Source organism: Eleutherodactylus coqui, chromosome 11, assembly GCF_035609145.1.
Source record: "Eleutherodactylus coqui strain aEleCoq1 chromosome 11, aEleCoq1.hap1, whole genome shotgun sequence".
In the NCBI taxonomy this organism is placed as follows: Eukaryota; Metazoa; Chordata; class Amphibia; order Anura; family Eleutherodactylidae; genus Eleutherodactylus; species Eleutherodactylus coqui.
The window spans coordinates 83,564,267-83,586,586 of record NC_089847.1 but is presented as its reverse complement, the minus strand read 5'-3'; the positions used below and the strand labels follow the sequence as shown (position 1 = coordinate 83,586,586).

General features: G+C 44.4%; 1 protein-coding gene across 1 annotated transcript in view; it reads right to left on the bottom strand.

The window, feature by feature from the left end:
- Positions 1–3,122, bottom strand: part of LOC136581731 (mucin-5B-like) — a 147,540-nt gene extending 144,418 nt beyond the window's left edge. Inside the window, exon 1 of the mRNA XM_066582355.1 lies at positions 3,017–3,122. Coding sequence (XP_066438452.1) covers positions 3,017–3,122 — 106 coding nt within the window. The remainder of the gene's footprint in view (positions 1–3,016) is intronic.
- Between the last annotated feature and the right edge of the window lie 19,198 nt (positions 3,123–22,320).

Here is a 22,320-nt window from a genome sequence, read left to right as displayed (position 1 = left end):
ATAGTAACTTATTGTAGTGCTCATATATTAGGCTGAAAAAAGACCCATGTCCATACAGTTAAAGGGGTTGTCCCGCGGCAGCAAGTGGGTCTATACACTTCTGTATGGCCATAATAATGCACTTTGTAATGTACATTGTGCATTAATTATGAGCCATACAGAAGTTATAAAAAGTTGTATACTTACCTGCTCCGTTGCTAGCGTCCTCGTTCCCATGGAGCCGACTAATTTTCGCCCTCCGATGGCCAAATTAGCCGCGCTTGCGCAGTCCAGGTCTTCTCCTGTTCTCTATGGGGCTCCGTGTAGCTCCGCCCCGTCACGTGCCGATTCCAGCCAATCAGGAGGCTGGAATCGGCAATGGACCGCACAGAAGAGCTGCGGTCCACGGAGGAAGAGGATCCCGGCGGCCATCTTCACCGGTAAGTATAGAACTCACTGGAGCGCGGGGATTAAGGTAAGCGCTCCGGTAAGCTTTCTTTAGGTCCCTGCATCGGGGTTGTCTCGCGCCGAACGGGGGGGGGGGGGGGTTGAAAAAAAAAAACCGTTTCAGCGCGGGACAACCCCTTTAAGCCTATTATCCCACAATGTTGATCCAGAGGAAGGCAAAAGACCCCAATGAGGAAGGAGCCAATTTTTTTTAATTTTAGGGGGGAAAAAAATTCCTTCCTGACTTCAATCCGGCAACCAGAATAATCCCTAGATCAACAACCCTACTGAAGTAATCGGTGACTTTATATGTAATATTGTATCACTCAAGAAAGGTGCCCAGGTCCTCTTGAACTCTTTTAGTTAGTTCAACATCACCACGTCCTCAAGTAGAGCGTTCCAGAGTCTCACTGCTCTTACAGTAAAGAACCCCATGTACGTTGGTGTAGAAACCTTCTTTCCTCTAGACGTAGAGGGCGCCCCCTTGTTACCATCACAGTCCTGGGTATAAACAGATGATGGGAGAGATCTCTGTATTGTTGCCTGATATAGTTATACATAGTTATTAGAGTGCCCCCTTGAACAGTCAGAGTCCTGGGTATAATAGATGATCGGAGAAATCTCTGTATTGTCCCCTGATATATTTCTACATCGTTATTAGGTCACCCCACAGCTGTCTTTTTTGTAAACTAAATAATCCCAATTTTGATAACCTCTCTGGGTATTGTAGTCCGCCCATTCTGTTTATTACTTTAGTTGCCTGCCTTTGTACCCGCTCAAGCTCTGATAGATCCTCCTTGAGTACTGGTGCACAAAACTGTACACAATATTCCATGTGTGGTCTGACCAGTCAGTGACTTGTAAAAAGGAAGAAGAATGCTCTCATTATATACCCCAGACCTCTTCTTATGCACACCCGGATCCTATTTGCCTTGGCATCTCTTAATGGAGAGTTTACTTTATCACTCTGCGTTTCACCTGACATTTAATTTTTCTGAGTGACTACACTGGTGAAATACTATTTTACAGATTTACTTTCTCCTCATCACCCTCTACAATTCTTCCCTCATTAAGGCCCATTTACACTGGGCGAATGTCGGGCAAATGATGCTCGACACTCGTACCCGCACATACTCACTCCCGTGCTGCTGCACAGGAGCTAGTATCGCTAGCTCGATCACAGAGTAGCCAGCAGGGGGCCAGGGCAGCTGGAGGAGATTTCACTACTCACTCTCCACTGCCGCTCTCCATTGACTTAATACAACGGCCGTTCAGTACTGAACGGCTGCTGTTTACACTGAATGATTATCGTTCAGGATTTATGCATCTTAAAATCCTGAACGATTATCGTTCAGTGTAAACAGCAGCTGTTCATTACTGAACGGCCGCTGTATTGAGTGAATGGGGAGGAGCTGTGGAGAGCGAGGAGTGAAATCTCGAAATCTCCTCCAGCCACCCGAGTACCCTGCTGGCTGCTCTGTCAGAGAGCCAGCGATACTCGCTCCTGTACAGCAACATAGGAGTGAGTATGTGCGGGTACAAGTGTCGGGCATCCTTTGCCCAACATTCATCCAGCGTAAATGGGCCTTTATTCTTTAACAGGGAAGGGCAGACTAAACCAGGGGATCTCAGTCCCGATCTTCAGCACAGGCAATTGGATGGAAGTGCCAAGCAATCGGCCGCATTTGCTGGCTAAAATGCACATGCTGAGTGGCTAGGTCTCCCAGCCAATCGCGTTGGATGGAGATCAGGACAGACTAAACATTTGAATGATTTCCTGGCAGCATTGTATGATTAGTTGAGGTGCCACAGGTCCCCTTTTCCCATCTCAGCTGAGCCTGTACTGTGGCAATGACCTCTGTCTCTGGCTGCAAGGAATGTAAATAACTCTTTGGTGCTGTACTGCTATGTTCCAATGTTTCCATCCTCCTGCCTGCTGTAAGTCACTGCACTGATAATAGCTCTCCTCTTAGGGCGGTTACACATGGGAGTATTTGCACGCGCAAAATCTGCACTCACGATACCCTAAGCATAGATCCTATTGCTTTCAATGGGTTCATTCTCATTTTTACTTTCACACACGCAAAAAAAACCCAAAAAGCGCAGCATGCTGTACTTTAGTGCACTCTTGCACATCAAAAGCCCCAAGGGAGTCTATGGGGTGTGCGCAAATAAACGATTATGTACATGAAATACATGATTACGCAACACACTGCAAAACTTTGTGGGGGAAAAAAACACTTGGGGCGCCGCTGTGTGCCGCACACATGTGAAAGATGGCGGTAATTTCATAATATTTGGAGTAGCGTATTTGATTGTTATTCTACACTCCAAATAAAACAGAAGCAAGCGGAAACCTTGAACGGACACCACAGTGATGTCCGTTTACTAATGACAGCGAACGGCTCCCTTCGTTTCAGTTCAGAGCTTCTGTCACAGTGCTGATTTTGGCAGCTGTGAAGGAATCCCCAGAGGAAATCCCCCAGTGCAGCGCAAAGTGCTGCCGGAATGCTGCCGTAGGACACTAGAATTTAGCAACATTTCATTGTAGCTGGGTTCGAATCGTGTTTTTGTGTGCACCCAACCTTACCGTCTGGGGGCTCCATCTGGATTAACAAAAATGGCATCCAGGTGGAACCAGGTAGAACATAGGCTTTTGTTAGCCCAGGACCAAAGGCTCTTGCTTTGGTCTCCATTTCAGCAGGTTTCTGTTCACCACACTATTCTGTTCAGCACAAATGAAAGCGAATGGAAACCTGCCGGAACAGAGACGAAGCCTGCATCCCTAGGACTTTACACACGGGTGTATTTGTGCGCACAAAATTTGCATGCGCAATATGCAGAGAATAGAACCTGGTGGGTGTGCCCGCATCTTCCCGTTTTTGTGCACCCATGCAAATAAATAGCACCTGCTCTATTTTGTGTGCATTTGTGCACCAAAGGTCTCTATAGAAGTCTATGGGAGGTGTGGAAATGTGCGCACAATACACAAGGGGATGCGCAGGATCCGGGTTGTTCTTTTTTCGCTATTCAAACTCCCCGCTAGTGTGCACGAGTCTACTGTTCCATCAAACAGAAGGACGTTCACAGCGGTGTGTTCAGTTTGGGTCCGTCAACATGCAGCGTTTTCACAGACAGCGGTGCACCTCGTCTGCATATCTGGTCCTGCTTGCATTTTTTTGCATGCATATTAACATGTGTATTCAGTGGGTATTTGTGCAATCCCATTGATTTCAATAGGCTTTTCAAAATCCTCGCCCCAATGCAAATCAAAGGAGTGTCAGCACTGCAAATTAGGGTAGCTTCACGTGGGCGTATTTGCACAATATGCTCACCCCTGTGCAACTTTTATGCACAGTGAATGTGTGTACTTTGTGCAGGCACTGCTGAGGTAACATGAAAGCTGCTTGTGATTGGTTGCTATTTTCTATAATGCTAAGGTAAAGTGAAAGCTGCGCTGTGATTGGTTGTTATTTTTTATACTGCTGAGGTAACATTAAGGGCGCATTCAGACGACCGTATATCGGCTGGGTATTCATGCTGGCCGATATACGGCGTCTCTCTCTGCAGGGGGAGGAGGCTGGAAGAGACGGGAGCAGTGCTCTGAGCTCCCGCCAAGTCTCTGCCTCCTCTCCACCGCCCCTCTGCACTATTTGCAATGAGAGGAGGTAGGACAGGGGCGGGGCTAAGTTACGAGTAATTAGCTCTCCTCATTGAAAATAGTGCAGGGGGGTGGAGAGGGGGCGGGAGCTCAGAGCATTGCTCCCGGCTCTTCCAGCCTCCTCCCCCTGCAGAGAGAGACGCCGTATATCGGCTGGGCGTGAATACCCAGCCGATATACGGTCGTCTGAATGTACCCTAAAGCTGCGCTGTGATTGGTTGCTATTTCTTATACTGCTGAAGTAAAACGAAAGCTGCGCTGTGATTGGTTGCTATTTCTTACACTGCTTAGGTAACATTAAAGCTGCGCTGGGATTGGTTGCCATTTCTTATACTGCTGAGGTAAAATTACAGCTGTGCTGTGATTGGTTGCTATTTCTGATACTGCTGAGGTAACATTAAAGCTGCGCTATGATTGGTTGCCATTTCTTATACTGCTGAGGTAAAATTACATCTGCGTGTGATTGGTTGCTATTTCTTACACAGCTGAGGTAAAATAAAAGCTGCGCTGTGATTGGTTGCTATTTCTTATACTGCTGAGGTAAAATGAAAGCTGCACTGTGATTGGTTGTTATATTTAATACTGCTGAGGTAAAATGAAAGCTGCGCTGTGATTGGTTGCTATTTCTTACACTGTTGAGGTAACAATAAAGCTGCGCTGTGATTGGTTGCTATTTCTTACACTGTTGAGGTAACAATAAAGCTGCGCTGTGATTGGTTGCTATTTCTTACACTGCTGAGGTAACATTAAAGCTGCGATGTGATTGGTTGCTATTTCTTACACTGCTGAGGTAACATTAAAGCTGCACTGTGATTGGTTGCTATGGGCAATACAGATTTTCTTTTGGACAGCTTCCATAACAGTGAGAATCACACCACCCTGATTTAAATGGCAGATATACGCCACATTTAGCGCATACTTGCGTGTGCAGATGTGCTTGTTTGCACACCTCCCATATACCTGCAAATATGCACAAAATAGAGCAGATCCAATTTTTTTTGCATCCGCAAAAACAGCTGGTGAAAAAAAAAGGAAGTGTGAATGAAGCCATTGAAATCAATGGGTTCTATTCTCTGCATTATTCCCGTGCGCAAATGCAGTAAGACACGCGTATCTGAAGGAGCCCTTTTTGCCAACTGCTGAAGTTGTGGTCTGCAATACAGAACATAGAATCACGGCAGTGATTGAAATTGGTCGTCCATTTAATTAATAGAAGCGCCATGTTTGCTGATACCAGCGGCTCTTAACTCATAGGGTCCACAGCTAGGGACCCCCCGTTCATGACTATGGACAAGTATGGCCTTGATAACACCACCCCTTCACTATTACTATGGCATGGTTTTTCATGAAGAGTCTGTGAAGGCATTAGGAAGCATCTACTCGTGAATAAGATGTCTTACCTCTCATCAGCTGCTGTCTTGCATTGACTATAAGTATGAAGCCTGCAGTCCACAACAAGAGAGGTGACAGTCCTTCCATGCTAGCTACTAGATCTCACGTCTGCTAATGTAATGACTTGTAACCGCCACATCTTATAGGTGGAGATTTCGGCATCACTAGTTACACATTACTTATTCTTGGCAAGCGTCTGGAATAGGTGTGTTCAGGTGTAGACGACCGGAGTATTTTCCCAGCTGACCAGGAGGGAAATGTAACTATTGTCTGTTACAATTTGTCAATTTGTCTAGATTTGAAAGTCAAGCTTGGGAACAGGTTTACATGAGGAACAGGTTTACATGAGGCAGAAGGGACTGTGAAAGATCCGTCAGGGGTGGAAGGAGACCGAAGGAACAAAAGGCTTCAATAAAGACTTATGAAACACCCTGTGAACCCTCCATGTAGCTGGCAAATCAAGTTCATAAGCCAGAAGATTCACTACCCACGTGATGACAAAGGGCCCCACATAACATGGCGCTAGTTTTAAAGAGGGAAGCTTCCGTTTGAGATTTTTAGAAGACAGGTATACCTTCTATCCCGCCCTGTAAGGTTAAGACACTGACAGACTCTTCCCACTACGCAACTGCATACGAGTCCCCGCTGCTTCAAGGTTTCCCTGTACTTCTTTCCATACTCCCTGCAGCATATCTGTGGCAACATCAGCTGCAGAACAGGCAGATGGAGTAGGAATAGCTGTAAGGAAGCGAGGATGCTGCCCATATACACAAAAGAATGGAGACACCCCAGTAGAAGAACAAGTGCGATTGTTTAGTATATGTGCTGCCAACGCGAACACATGGATACAGTAGTTACGTGATTACAACAGGACAACTCCCAACGTGTCAATTCCCGGGTGGACCAATCAATTTGGGGGTTGTGCAATGCCAACCAGGGCATACCAAGCACCACATCTACGGACATCCTTTCCATAATCAGGAAGAACAGATTCTCAGAATGGAGAACACCCAAAGTGAACTGCAGAATGGGAGTCCTCCATTGAACAACACCTGCAGACAGAGGGGTTATGTCAATGCCAGTGAAGTATATGGGGGACTTTAGCGCTGAGAATTCAGTCATCAGAGGTTTGACAAAATTTAAATTAATCAAATTGGCGTCAGCGCCCAAATCAATAAAGACTTGCCCGGAAGCCAACTTGACAAGGCACCAACAACTTAGGGAGTACCTGTGATCCTCCCGACAATCACCTAGGATCTGTAGTTTTCAGCCGGTCCAGACTGCTGTCGCAAATGTTTCTGAGGACAGTTTGCTACACGATGTCTGGCTTTCCCACAGTAGAAGCAAAGACGGTGAGTCATCCGGAACCGTCGCCGTTCCTCGGGCCTTGGCTGGTCCACTTCCATAGGCTCGGCACCAGGAGTTGGCTTGGAAGAAGTGGAAGCGGGTCTGGAAGATTCCCTAGTTTTACAGGCCTGACGTTTCTCTGTTCTAGATCTCAGCCTCCTGTCAGCTTTTACTGCCAATTCCATCGCCTCATTAAGTGTTACGGGAGCAGGATGAGAAATAAGTAGATCCTTGACATCATCAGAAAGACCCAACAAAAACACATCTTTGAGGGCATCATCGTTCCAGGAGGTTTCAACAGCATACTGTCTAAACCTAGAGCAATAATCCTCTACCCACTGCTGCCCCTGATGTATAGACATGAGCTGTGACACCACCAACCCTGCCCGATCCGACTCATCAAAAATACCTCCTAGTTCCCGAAAAAACAAATTCACTGACTGCAGGCAAGCCGAACTCTTGGGCAAGGAGTGGGCCCATGCTTAGGGGGGACTCCGCAGTAGGGACATAATTAATCCCACTTTCTTGGACTCTGAGCCAGAGGAACAGGGCCGCATCTGAAAATACAGTCTACATGCCTGCTGAAAAACAAAAAACTTGCTTATCTCCCCTGAAAATACCTCGGGGAGAGGACACTTGGGCTCAGAGATAGACAGGGTGGTGAAACCTGCGCCAATGCTCACTGCTCCTTGGCCACCATACGACCGGACAGGTCTTGGATCACGCCCACTAGACCCTGCAACTCACTAGCAAGGGCATTTATAGTCTCCATTGGAGAGCCAAACAAAACCCACAGGGTAATTTTAAGGGCCAGTTATTATGTTACGGTATCCTACCCACCGGTACGCCAGTCCAGGTTGCCCTAAAACTACCCGCAACCCCCTGTCCCTGCCTACTTGCCCCCACTCCTGGCTAACCCCAGGCGGGCAACTGGGTGGCGGTCCCTACTCTCACTAGAGACCGAGAGGGCGTACCAACATGTAACAAGGTAGAATACCGACAGGATGGGCAGGTGATACAACCAACAGAAAAATACAAGCAGACCAAGACAGATGGGAGAACCTGGCAGATATGACAGAACAAGCTGACAACGCTGGAGACTGACAGAGGCAGGATGCTAGCACGCTGAAGGAAACCAAATAGCTGGCAGTGAATGCAGGTTACTGCCAGCCTTAAAAAAAACAAGCCACTGCCCAGGACCGGAAAGAGGGAGACACTCGCTCCCACAGCACCAATTTGAAAGGTGCTAATGCACGGAGCTGACTACAGGTGCACGCGCGCACGTCGCCCTCCCTGGACCCACGTGCGTGTGTGCTGCACACCAACAGCACCACGCCGACCAGCCACCGGCGCCCCCGGCAGCCAGACAACAAGCCAGGGTGATGTGCCCCAACCGCGGGACCCAGCTCCCCGCTGCCCCGGGAGGACCCACAGACGCCGCATGGTAACAAAAAGATTTTTAAAAAGTATTCTATAAAAACTAAAAATTACTTTTAGGAAACTATAAACAGCATTTTAGGGATTTTGGTATGAAAATGATTCATGAGATCACCCTTTTAAGCTACATGAAAAGTTGTTATTATCCGAATATGACAATCTCAGTCGTGATCATGGTGACGTATATTCCTGTGGCTTTCAAACTACTACTTGCCTCCAGTGGTAATATGCAGGAAGTGGTAGACTAAGATTGATGCCTGTAATAGATAAGGGTTCATAGGAGTCCGATAGACCCTTTTTTGTGCCAAAGCTATGGTTTCATAATGTTCCTCACCCTTCTCTGATTCATAAGTTCAACACGATAGTTGTCTAATGGGCAATAAATCCTTCAAAGGGGTTATCTGGGGACATGGTTTTGTTCAAAAACTTCCTCAGTCTCCGTCAGTAAAATCACAGAATTTATACTCCCCCTTCCATGCTCCCCGCCACTGCCGTCTCACCGGCACTCTGGTCCCCATTTCCTGGTGCAGAGAAACAACGATGACGTCCCCAACAAAATAGCCATGTGACTGATGCAGCCAATCACCAGTCGGTAAATAGCTGTCTTGATTCATCATTACTCCTTTCCAGGAAGTGAAGTTTAGTAGGGATCATAGACAGTGAGACAGTAGTGGCGGGAAGCGTGGTAGGGCGAGTATGAATTCTGTGATAGGAAGTTTTTGAACAAAACAATGTCCCCAGGTAACCCCTTTAATCAACCTTGTTGCACCTTTTCCTATCAATACATAGTATTTTTATTTATAGGGGGAAACTTGTAAAAAATTTGAAGGCAGACCTTTTTTTTAACCTAATAATCGTGCCCCCTATTCAGCTGTCTACTTCTGCAACCTCTCTTCCCGACATTGTGAGTATAGTGTATGTGAATGAAAAGGGTGGGCACAGATGGAGATGTAACTGACCAAAATCTGTAAGATGAACTATGAAAATAAAGTTTAGGTGAATAGCGGAATCCTAAACAGTGAGGCCTGAGCAAATGGCATATTTTTGGTGCAGATTACAATGCAGATTTATTTTAGCATTTGACTGAATGCTATGGAAGTCAATGTCATAGTTCATAAGGTACAGATTTTTCTGTGGGCAGATTTTGAAATTTGTATCAAGGAAAATTCTTGACAGGGCTTCCATGCAGAATCCTTGCAGAAACTACATTGGGCGGCTGCATGAGGATTTGCCCTATTAATTGGTGCTAAACTTGCTTGTGGATCTGCATACAAGTCTCCCGCAGAATTCTAAGGCCCAGTCTCATAGTGCTGCTGTATAGATTCACATCGGAATAATTCAGCGCAGATCTAACAATAGCGTAAGCTAGATGAACATACCCTAAAAAATAACTAACTTTTCAGGTGACTTTTCAGAATAAACTGCTGTGTGTACATGAGGAATACCACTATTTCATTATATTGCTTATATCCTACATTTTTCACCAGTGTTCTGTTCAGCGGGTTGTATTTATATTTCTCAAAAATAGAACATGCTGAGATTTTTCCTCCATGAGCAGAAATTGCAATTGATTTTTGCTCCTGTAGAGGAAAAAGCAATTTTCAACAGCATGTTATAGGCAGTATATGCTGTGGAATCCAGAGGCAGACACCCGCTCTGGATCCCACAATGCAACTCCACCTTGTGCAGGCGGCCTTAGGGCTCAATCAGACGAGCATATTTTTCTGCGCAAAAAAATGCACTGCACGGATGTGTAAAATGCGCCTGACCGAAACTCAGTCCCATTGCTTTCAATAGGGCTGACACCAGCAGCGCCAGCCCCAATTGAAAACATACAGAGAAGATCGCGATCCTCTGAGACAGCTATGGCAGGGAATTTCTTCATCCCAGCGCGGACTGTGGGGATGAAGCAATCCCCTGCCACAGCTGTCACAGCTGTGGCAGAGGTCGGCGATGTTCTCCCATTACTTTCAATGGGGCTAGCGCTGCACCATTGAAAGCAATGGGATGCAGGCAACCCCCGCAGTGATTTTCGAGGAAGGGCTTGAAATATAAGGCCTTCCCTGAAAATCATCCCTTGCTGTTGTAAAGAAAATGTAAAAATATACATCACCTCTCTGCCACTGTCGGGGCTCCGGCGCGTCTTCTCACTGGCTGCCCAGCACTGTTCTGAAGTTTTCTCCTGGATAGGGATTTTAAAAATCCACGCCTCGAGAAAGTGCTGGGACTGATCAGCCAATCACAGGCAGTGCTCAGCCATTCATTGAATGACAGCTAGGTGCTGCCTGCGATTGGTCACAGTGTTCAGCCATTCATCAGAGGCAGCGCTCAGCCATTCATTAAATTCAATGACAGCGCTCAGTCTTACCTAAATTCTGTTCTGGGTCCAGCAGTGTCAGTAGCTCAACTACCAGGCTGGTTCTGATATCGGGTCATGTGGTATTGTGTAGATCTTCTTTCCTATCTCTTGGGAAAGGAAGATCTATGAAGTCAATGAAAGCCATCTGAGCCGCGGACCGCCTGCAGCTGTCACTGTGGATGGGTCGCAGATCTGTGGTAAAGGAGTTATTTTAAAAAAACACTTTGCATGCGCGTCAGTCGCCGCGTCTGGACACATCCGATGTGCTGAAGAAAGGGATCCGGCCGGCACAGAGGAGATCCACGCTGGAGCTAGACAAGTGAGAAAATCTTTTTTTCTCCCCATGTACGCAGGCACAGCTGGATTCTGCTGCGGGATTTAGCAGTAGAATCCATGCGTGCAAGTGGAGATTGGGCCTTAGAACCTGGCTGAAACTGAAGATGCTAGAACTGCAACATCCAAACTGGATTCGGGTAAGTATATGTCTGTGGATAACCCCTTTAAACCTGAACCTAAAGTATTTAAGATTAGATAAGCATCACTTTAAATCAATTTTATTGCACAGAAAAAGGGTAATTTATCACCAGAAAAACTGCTGTCCACGTTCCCCATTTGATCATAAGGCCATTATTGATAGGGAGATCAGCTCGTTTAAATTCCTCCTGAGAAACTCCCATTCTAAAGAAATTGGTATGAACTTTGTGCAACCATGTATTACATGGTTGCCCTTTCATCAATGGGCACTGTGTACCGCAACATTTCTCCAGCAGAGTCAAGGTGGTCTCACATATACATTGGAACCTCCAGCCGGAGGTTCCGCCGCAGATCCGGCTCAAAATACTGGAAGAAGAAACCCTGAATGCAGCCCTTTTTCTTCTGTCTAAAAGCCGGGCAGCTGAACACAAACCGAACAGAAACCCATTATAGTCAATAGAGTCCATTCGGTGCTGTTCAGTTCCATCCTAAGAAGTAGCCATTCGACCATGGAAATTGCCCTTTCCTGCTCCCCGAACGGAGCAGGAAATCGGAATTCCCAACACACATGTAAAACCACACTCACGTTTTTCTGTGTTTTGAGCTACTGGACATGGAAACCAAGGCATGATACTTGCTACTCTTTAGATGGGCAGAATAGTGGCTCAGTGATTAGCACTGTAGTCCTGGGGACCTGAGCTCAAATCTGTCCAAGAGCAAATCTGCATGGAGTTTGTATCTTCTCCCTTTATTTGTGTGGGATTCCGCCCACGTTCCAAAATATACAGATATTTTGATTTGAAATTCAGACTTTCAGCCCTAATGAGGTGGGGGGCTTATGTTAGTGAGGGCAATCTCTGTACAGCACTGCAGAATAGGTATGTGCTATATAAATAAATAAAATGTTCTTTGCCAACGCAACCTTTGGGAACACAGCAGTTGACCAAGTGACATACTGACGGGATCATTAATAATAAAGATTCTGTGTGAACTTACTTGAGTTTATTTCTCATTTTTATTTGACTTTGTTGAATGTCTAGGCTCATGGTGACCTTCTCAGATTTTTGTACATAATGAAGACATTGTTTATGTCTTTCCCATGATTGTAATATTTAGCTTGTTTGTAATAAACAGGAGCAAGACGGTGAACTCATTTCTTATTGAACACGTAACTAAACCACATTTGGTGTGAACGCTTACCATATATGCTGGGAAAATCTCCCAATACATCTAGCATGCCCATTAACTAAACATTAGTTAGAAATATGCTAACAGAATGTCCAATTGGCAAATATTTTGCTGGTATATGTTGAGATATATTACCCACAGTGTTCCCTATGTGTACCTGCCAAACTGACCCCTGTTAGTGCCTGCTATAATAACCCCTATGATTACCAGACACAATGTTCCATTATCATTAGGCATAGAATTAACTTACAGATATTGGAAAGTTTAATTTGAGATTTAACACTTTGTAACTTTCTGTATCACTTTACTTGCCCTCTCAATTACTTTAAAATGTTTGGGGTTGTTGAGACAGGCATAGCTTTTCAATGGCCTATAGTGTGCCTAATTTTTCAGAATAAGCAGCCATGTGTGTATATGATGAATAACACTGGACATTACTTAATTTGTATCATGTATGTTTCCACATTTTCCCCTTTGCAGGAAATACATCTGACTCTGTCCTCTTAGGACTGGTGGTAGGAACCTGAAGGCCGTGTTGTGTTCTATAGACTGCACACAGATAACTACAGATGTTGCTCTCTAACTGTGCACAACAGACACACAGGCATATCATTATCATGTAGGACAGTGTGTGTGCGCAATGGGCAGGGATAAAGAACTTTGCTGAAGCCTTACAACCTCTGCAGCGTGTGCCGGGCAGCAGTCATTATCTTGTATCTTTATTTTATCTTTTGTATCCAATCCACTCCAGCTCAATGCATTATTTTCATTGATTCTCTATTGTCTGCAGTGCCGGAGTGGAGAAGACAAGAAAAATTAAATAAAAATGCAAAACAGTGACTGCTGCAGGGTACATGCCATGGAGACTGTAAAGATGACCATACAGACACTGCTAGCATGGTGAGGGGAGCCAGTTGGCTCCCCTAGCTTAGGATCTGGGTCGCAACTGCAACTTCTATGACCCCCATATCTACACAGTACTGATTTGACGGAGCCGCAGTGCTTGGGCAAATACTATGGCCCCCTTCATTGTATACAATTTAAAGTGGTAGTGCCTGGAATTGCAGCTCAACATTATTGTTCCGTATGTCCTGACAGGAATCTGGTATGAGGGCAGCCAGAATGGATGTGTAAACTAGGTATATGGGTGGCTAGACGCAGGATGAACAGAAAAGTGAGGTGACGGACCGAGCGGGGCACTCTGAACCCCTCAGACTGAACCCATCTTGCAGCGGACACTCATACCAAAAGGGACAACCCCAGTTTCTTCCACGAGAACTTGACAGGGGTCTGAGGGAAACCAGAGTGCTGGCAACCAAGGAACAAACAGAGACAAACAATAACAAAAAGACAAGGACAGTAGATTACCAGATAAACAGCAGATACAAAACAGAGAACAAACCCAAACATAGAAGCCAGACACACAGGAGCTCTCAGCAGGTTGACTGCTCAGGGAACACTGAAAATCATCGGCAACTCCTAGCCAGGAAGAGCTAGATTATCTAGGGAAGAGGGAGAAACTGAGTGGCTGACAGAACTGTCAATCACCAACCACACCTTGCTGACAGCTACAGGACTAATTAACCTGGACTAGTAAGCACAGAAGATGTTAACGCTAACTAGTCAGGATATAACCCACAGAAACAAAGGTGTGCTGGCAGAGACTTTACTGTGTTGATTTGTGACGTGACAATTATTCACTTGAATTGGACTAAACGACAGAAAAGCCATGTACTCCCAAATATAAATTGGTGGCTCAGTGTTGCATATCTAAAATCATTAATTTTTGTGAGTACACCCAATTTTTGAAGATGGACCAGTCCTGACTTCTCACCCCTTCACAAACATCTCATCTCTACTCTCTGTTTACCTCTGATTGCTCCTAAACATGACCCCTAGTGGTTCCCAAGTTTTCAGTGCACAGCTTGTGTTACTGGTAAATACAGGTGGGAAATGTCAGCAGCCAGGAGGTGATGCAGGTTGTGATATAGAGACTGGCGGGGTGTCCACCATTTTGGCTGCATGTGTCATCTATTTTTGTACCACTGTGATATCCCATTCAGGCCTTGAGTAGTTAGAATGCAGTTATAAGTTTCTCAGTCCCCCCTCCATTCTTATGGCCCTCCTGGCTCCACTTTTCTGTTTAGTTTAGAATTAGCATGAGGAACACAAATTGTGTGACCATTTACTTGGTAATGAAGTCTAAGGAAAGTATCCTACTGGAAGCTGGATTCTCACAGACACTCTTGCTCCAAGAATCAAATTAGGGAAAAATCTTTTAATAAGGATTATTGGTAATAATACATTGGTAATCCATGTACCTGGTAATAATTTACATGTCAAATTTGATATTGAGTAGATGAAATCATATGCCAGACATATATTCCCGATCACAGGATCTCCTATGGCAAAAAAGGGGAATTATGGTTTTATACAGGTACATACGCATTTACTCCACTCTTCTCTGAATGACCTCAGATGGGGTGGGGGGAGGTGTATTCTGGGGAAACTTTGAAAACTCGGGCGGTCAGAGAGACCGGGTGTCTCTCGGAAATAAGCTACGGCGTGAGGACTTCTCCGTTTGTTTCCAGTGACTCCGCACAATCAGAACCTTGAGCCAAACATTCCAAATCTGGTATCTTTCTTTATTTCCTCATTTTATTTTAAGTACAGTCTGTTGCGTATACCTGTAAACCTTATCTCCACTGTAACCTCTCTCTCTCTCTCTCTCTCTCTCTCTTTCTCTCTCTCGCTCTCTCTCGCTCTCTCTCTCTCACTCTCTCTCTCACTCTCTCTCTCTATCTCTCTCTATATAATTATTTTTTTTTAGCCTATTATTCATCGGAATAAATCTGCAATTTATTAGTCAAACATTGCCTGTTTTAAAATGAAGTATAACTCCGAAGATTGTGTTAATAATTCATTCCAGCTTGCCTGGGAAACAAAAGCTGGTGGTGGCAGCGAGTGTGTGTGGGTATCATAGAGTGCTGGAGTCATTAGACCAGATCAGGGGGTAATTTGAGCTTTCATTCTGCATGCGTGCAGAAGCCTGAGAAAGCTGGGTGCAAGTCTGCCTGTATTCTAATTACTCTGCGCTTGCAATCCTGCTAGAGTGATCGATTGGGGCTCTGCTGTGACAAGTGTTTGCAGTAGTGAGAGCGCTCGGATTAGTTAATCCATGACAAATCGGTGATAGAGGCAGGATCGATCGGGGTCCCCCCCTATCTCTCTCACCATGACACATGTGCTTCTGGGAACTGTAGTTTCCTAGTTAGAAATCCTGGTAATGTGACTGAGCATAAGTACCACCCTCTTTACTCAGGGGAGAAGCCTTCACTAACAGGAGTAACTGAGTCTAAATACATAGAAGGGAAATGCTTAGTTCATTTGGGCATGTGGCCTTCTATTTAATAATGTTAGAAAGATATTGGGCTTTTGCAAAAATGTTGTATTGTGGGATACCTCTGTAGTCCCTTTAGGTTTGATATGCATTATGGTGCACCTCGTGTGGATGTACCTTTTTTCCAGCCTAATTTCCTCCACCCCTGCACTAATGATTACTGCCATCTTCTTTATTGCGTAGTCCTTAAACCCCTTTTCCTATGATGCACATGTACGTCATGGAGGAAAGCAGCACAAAATACCATTCATGTACAGCATCCAGAAAGTACAGGATCAGACTGAGCCCATGCCATCTGCAGCAGGAGTTGGTTGTTACTGACATCCATGGTATTGCTGTAGCAGTAGGGATCGAAGAGAACTCAAATTCCATTAGTTAATCCCTTCCATGCTAGGATGAATGTTGATTGTGGCATGTAAGCAGTTAACAGAGGGAGGGAGCTCCCTTCTTGATGTTTTTAGCCTTCTCCATCCAATCGTGGAGAACCAATGGGTTGTCATGGCAGCACGAGGCCTAACAGTAGCCTCCAGATCTGCCGTGGCTGGTCATGTGAAAAACAAGCAATAATACACTGCAATACAGAAGTTTATTATCTGAGTGATCATAAAATTGCAGATTCAAGTCTCTAAAAAAAAAAAAAAAAATTGGTGTAAAAAATATATCCAAGTAAAAAATAATAGCAATTAAAAAATACTTTATGGCACAGAAAAAGTTACTATGGTGAAAGATGTAAAAAAAAAAAAGTGTTTTTTCACCCTGTACCACCCAAAAAAAATTCATGAAGATGAAAATCCCCAAAGTTTTTTCTAAAGTACAAAATTAGGCCACATCCTTAAGGGCCATCACAGTTTTGTATTCAGGTTTCAAAAAGAACTCAGCACTCAGAAAGTGATGCTCAAATTGATGAAAGTTTATTAAAGTTATCCACAAATATCAAATGATGTATCGGTCTGAGGAAGTTCTGGGATCAGACCAAAACGTCATTTGACATTTTTGAATAGTCTATTTGAGCATCGCATTCTGAGCCCCGAGTTCTATATGGAAGTAGAATCTTACCTGTGCAACTGTCCTCAGAGCACCGGACAACCATTATACAATTTTTATACTCAAGGAAATTTTTTGAATTTTCTAATTCTTGACATTCTGTATTGTATAAATTATTTACTTTTGCATCAACACGTCTGTACTTTCTACTTTCAGGGTGTGTATGTCACTGCCTAATTTATTTTCATCTTAATTTGAGTGTGCAAGCAAAAAAAAACACACAGTACTTCCTCTATTTTTTTTTTACCCCATTCATCTGTGAATGATTTATATAGGTTGTTGAGCACATGTGAATACCAATTATGTGGGGGTTATTTTGTTTCTTGTATATTTCATTTTATTTTTTTTGTGTGCATTTTAATTTTCTTTGTTTATGCAAAGCTTTTTTTTTTTTTTTTCATCTCATTTTTTTTCCATTAGCTGTATTCTGGCCTATTTCTGCATGCCAGCATGTTACTCCTGGCAGAGGCGTAACTTGAAGCTTCTGGGCCCCAATGCAAAATTTGTAACAGGGCCCCCAACTATAATGCTTTAGTCATAGTACTGGGCTCCCTATATGGAGAAGAGAGGCCTTATGGGCCCCCCAAGGCTCCTGGGCCTGGGTGCAACTGCATCCTCTGCATACCCTATAATTACGCCCTGTCCCTGGGCATAGGCAATGCCTAATGGGCACACACATAAGATAGTCCTGGAGAGTTTTGTTATATCCAGGACTATGTCCATAGTGATGCTATCGCTATCCTCAGAAGTTATATCATCACCCTATGATCAGATTTGATCATAGCACTGAAAAAAATAGCTGTCAGGACCTGAGTCCTGGAGGAAATGAGTTTTCGCTAATCCTCGCAGTTGCTGTAGGTATGCAAGAAATGCAGAATCCCTCCCTGATTGATTTCGGAACAGTTGCTTTAAGTAACTGTAAATGCTATGACTGTTTTATCATTTACATTTTCTGTGTGGTGCTGAGAACCAAAATGTTTAGTTGTGTAACTGGATTGTCAGTTGGGAGTGCTGGGAGGGAGTGGGGCTTGGAGAAGACGGACAGTCTTCTGCCAGATGTACTATCCCAACCTGCCATCTTTATCACAAAAACATACTCCAATGGTGTGTGGCTTGGGGTATCGTTAGGCGTGTGGCTTATCACAAGGTATAATTTTACCTCTATTATTCTAGTGGCCGCAACTAATAATTGTGCCCCCTTCATTGGCCCCAATAGTAATGGTGGCCCCGGTAATAATAATGTCCCCCATACTGGGTCCAATAGTAATAGTGACCCCAACAGTAATAGTGGCCCCTATAGTGGCCCCAATAGTAATAGTGCCCCCCAGTAGGGTTCCCTCTTTGTGCTCTCATCCTGAACTCCTGGTTGGGCAGCTACCCCACATTATCAAGTATATCACTCACTCACACTCTCTAGCTCCCGTTTGGCCGCCACTGCTGTAATTAGAGGCTGTGGATGAAATTTTCAAAGTCTCACCCACTTTGCTGCTACAGCTACTGTAAATTCTGCAGCAAATCCGCCCCGTGTAGTAATAGTGACCCCTATATTGGTGGCCCAAGTAGTAATAGTGATCCCCTATAGCGGCCTCAGTAGTAATAGTGACCCCCCACAGTGGCCCCAATAGTAATAATGACCCCCACAGTGGCCCCAGTAGTAATATTGACCCCTACAGTGGCTCCAGTAGTAATAGTGACCCCCACAGTGGCCACAGTAGTAATATTGACCCCTACAGTGGCTCCAGTAGTAATATTGACCTCCACAGTGGCCACAGTAGTAATAATGACCCCCACAGTGGCCCTAGTAGTAATAGTCACCCCCATAATAGCCCCAGTAATAATAGCGGCCTCCACACTGCCCCCAGTAGTAATAGCGACCCCCCCCAGTGGCCCCAGTAGTAATGGCAGCCCCCACAGTGACCTCAATAGTAATATTGACCCCCACAGTGGTCCCAATAGTAATATTAACCCCACAGTAGCCACAGTAATATTAACCCCCTCAGTAGCTCCAGTATTAATAGCCCCCAACACATATACTTAGCTCCTCCTTGTAGTTAGCGCCGCTCTTCCTCTGCTCAGTGCTGATTCCGGATGCACATTGACGTCAGTGTGTGTGCTGGTATCATTGTTGCAGCATGATTACCAGCAGGGAGCTGCGGCACCTTGACTGGTAATCATTACAGTGGTGATTAGCTATCGGCTGCTCACCACAGAGACCCTCGGTCGGAGCCCATGAGTGTAGCTCGCGGAGCTCCAAGGGCTCTGCGGATAACAGTTTGGGCACCGCTCTTTTAGAATATGATAAAGTCATGTACTTGATAGTAGCACAATACAGGGATGCCATCTAGTGGTGGAACAATATTATCATATTAATAATGATTTGCCAGTTTCAAATTCCCTAGCAAGTTAGAGAGAGATACAATTTGCAGACTAATCTTGGCAAATGCGTAAATCTTAAAGGCGCATTCTCATCTCAGCAAGTTATTCCCTATCCACAGGATAGAGGATGACTTTCTGATCAATTGAACTTTGACCACTAGGACCATCAGCAATACTGATATCACCCCTGACACATACCAGCTGTCAGAATCCCACAAATCAGCAAATTATCCCCTATACTGTGAATAGGGCATAGCTTGCTGAGATGCGAATACCCCTTTGCCCCTTCATGAGACACATACGGCTATATACGTAGATCCTAACTGCACATAACCCATCTACCCTGTTCATAGCCTTCCACTGCATATGCTGTGTATGCAGCGAACGCGCTCTATACACTGTCTCTGACAGCCAACAGCCACAATCAGAGATAACTCTGATGTTGGCTGTTAACCCTTTAAATGTCGCTGTCAGTTCTGATAGTGGCATTTATATGTCCCAATTGCAACTTAGATGTCCCAAACAATTTAAAGGTGCCATCTGGATATGCCATCTGAAAGTCCCCAGGGTTGTCATGATCATTTGCCTATTAATATTGTGACTGTGTCATGTATTTGCTAGGCAGCCTAGTCTTCCTGTTCTTCTCTGGAGCAAGAAAGCCATGTGTGGTGGCTCAGTTGTTAGCACTGCTGCCTTGCAGTGCTGAAATTCTAGGTTGAAATCTTTCCAAGGGTAACATCTGAATAGTGTTTGTATGTTCTCTTTATGTTTATTCATGTTGTTCTTCCCTTTCTCTGTAATTGAACAGACAAATGTGGTGGCTCAATTTTTAGCACTGCTGCCCTGCATTGCTTGCATTCTATCTTCAAATTTGTCCAAGGGCAGCAGCTGGATGGTTTATTTATGGTCGCTTTGGGTTTATTATTCTTGTTCTTCTCCTTCTCTGAAGCAGTAAGGTCAGGTATGGTGGCTCAGTTGTTAGCACTGATGGTTTGCAGTGCTGGAGTTGTAGGCTCAAATTTGTCCAAGTGCAACATCTGGATAGAGTTTTTCAAAGTATATGCAGATGTTATCCTTGAAGGGATATGAACCCAGCACTGAAAGGAAACAGAGCTAACAGCTGAGCCACATACATAGAAGAAAAATAAACAACTGGTTGCTTTCATCTCATGTACAGTTTTGCCTCCTGTGTAAAGCACTCCTGTTCATTCCTATAATTACCATAAGATACTATACAGCACAAGGCTACTGGTAGAAAATGATGGTGACATTCCACCATTGGGACTTAAAGGAGTATTCCGGATATTTGCTATTTACTATCCTCAGGTCATCAACAGTTGATAGGTCATTAATGATTGGCCATGTGGGTCAATAAAGGGGACTTGACATGTAATTGTTTATACTATGGAAGACACTGTAGCCAGTACTCACCAGCCAGGAGGTGGGGGTTGAGGGAGAACGATGTCACAGCACCCACTCACCAGTGTAGCGGAGAACGGCTCCTACTACACTCATAATCAGTGCCCACATGGTAGCGTAGTACAGGAAAGTGTAAAATGATGTGGGCAGTACCAAGCAATGGGGAAAGGAAGCCATCTCATACAAATTCACTTCACAATGCCATGTGCCCTGCATTCAGCAGATTAGCAGAGAGCGGTTCCTGCTATACTTACCTGCGCTTTTGGCTCAGCTGCTTCTGCTTCATCAACCTGTGTCTAGTTGCTACTGCTGCATTCAGCATGCTAAGAATAAAAGAAAAGCCAGCTGAGGTTTAGAAAGAATTCCACCAGTGTCTACAAAAAAAGCAGTCCACCATTAGGGCTGTCATGCCACGGTTTTTTTGTTTTGTTTTATCTCTACTTTGATTTATTTCTGATATAGGGAGGGTACTTTTCATCTCTGCAATATGCAATATCCTCTCCTAGTTTGCATCGTGATCTTGTAATTTGTAAGGAGCTTAAAATCTATCTATCCTTGAAGGACTTATTGAGGCTCAGTTTGCAATAACTTTATTAGACGGCGTTTAGTAACTCTCAAGTACAGACCATTCTGGTTCCTACCTAGGTATTACCCTATGGGGACCCACTGTACTTCGACTTACTTGCATTACCAGCATTTATAACATTATGCGGGATGCGATATACTGACCCACTCATATGAAGGTCTGACGATAATTACCTAAGCAACTAAATTTTCACAATTGGGTATAGAACTGATGCAGTACCCCCCCACTGATCAATTCGCATTGGCTAATAGATTATAGTCCTCTCTAATATACAACATCTCACCCTTTTTTCTCTATTATCGAGAACTAACCTCACTCCAGGATTATATATCTGGAGTAATCTAAGCCCCTGAAGAGCCCTTACGGGCGAAACGCGTTGGGAGGTTGTGAGAGTATACTTGAATTAAAACCGTATAACATCTGGATACTAGTGAGGGTGTACTCCAATATACTGTATCACACCCTTCACTATTTATATACTGGACTATGAGAATTATATCCAACCCCAATTATTGGAACTATATCTAACTCCGGCTGAGTATAAGTTATTTCGAAACACACAACTTTCAGTTACGGAGAATTTGAGGTTGCGGTCTTTTTACTGACTACGGTCAGACCTAGAAAAATCAATTATTGTGAATGATACTGTGTTGGAAATGTGATTAGATAGCACACTCACACATTCCCTACCTCCTATCGGAATTTTTTGTTTGTTTGTTTGTACATAAGTTTTTAACTATATTCTAATAAAAGTTAATTTTTAGAATCTCTATACCTAGGGTCCTTACAACATGCAAACGGACCTCCACCTTGGTTTATCCTGGCTATTTTATGTATTTGAAATAGCTGATGCATTTGCATTACAACTACTATTCCTAATTCCACTAAGCAATTTTTATGAGCTTGGATGTTTACGCTCATTGTAAAAAAAAAACAATCTATCCCCTAGGAGTTGTTGGAATCAAATTAAATGTTCTCTGTGTGATTGTAATGTTAGTATAGGTAAGTGATTACAATATCAGAGCAAAACGAACATTTATTATGGAACATTGAACAGATAGGCGTAGCGTCAGGGGGTGCTGGGGTCGCCATGGCGACCCGGCCCGTGAGCTCAGGGGGCCCCGGGGCCGCCCTCCGCCATACCCCCGTGCACATTCAGTGCATTAATGGCTGGCCGTTCTTTCTCCCGCATGATGCGGCAGTCAGAACAG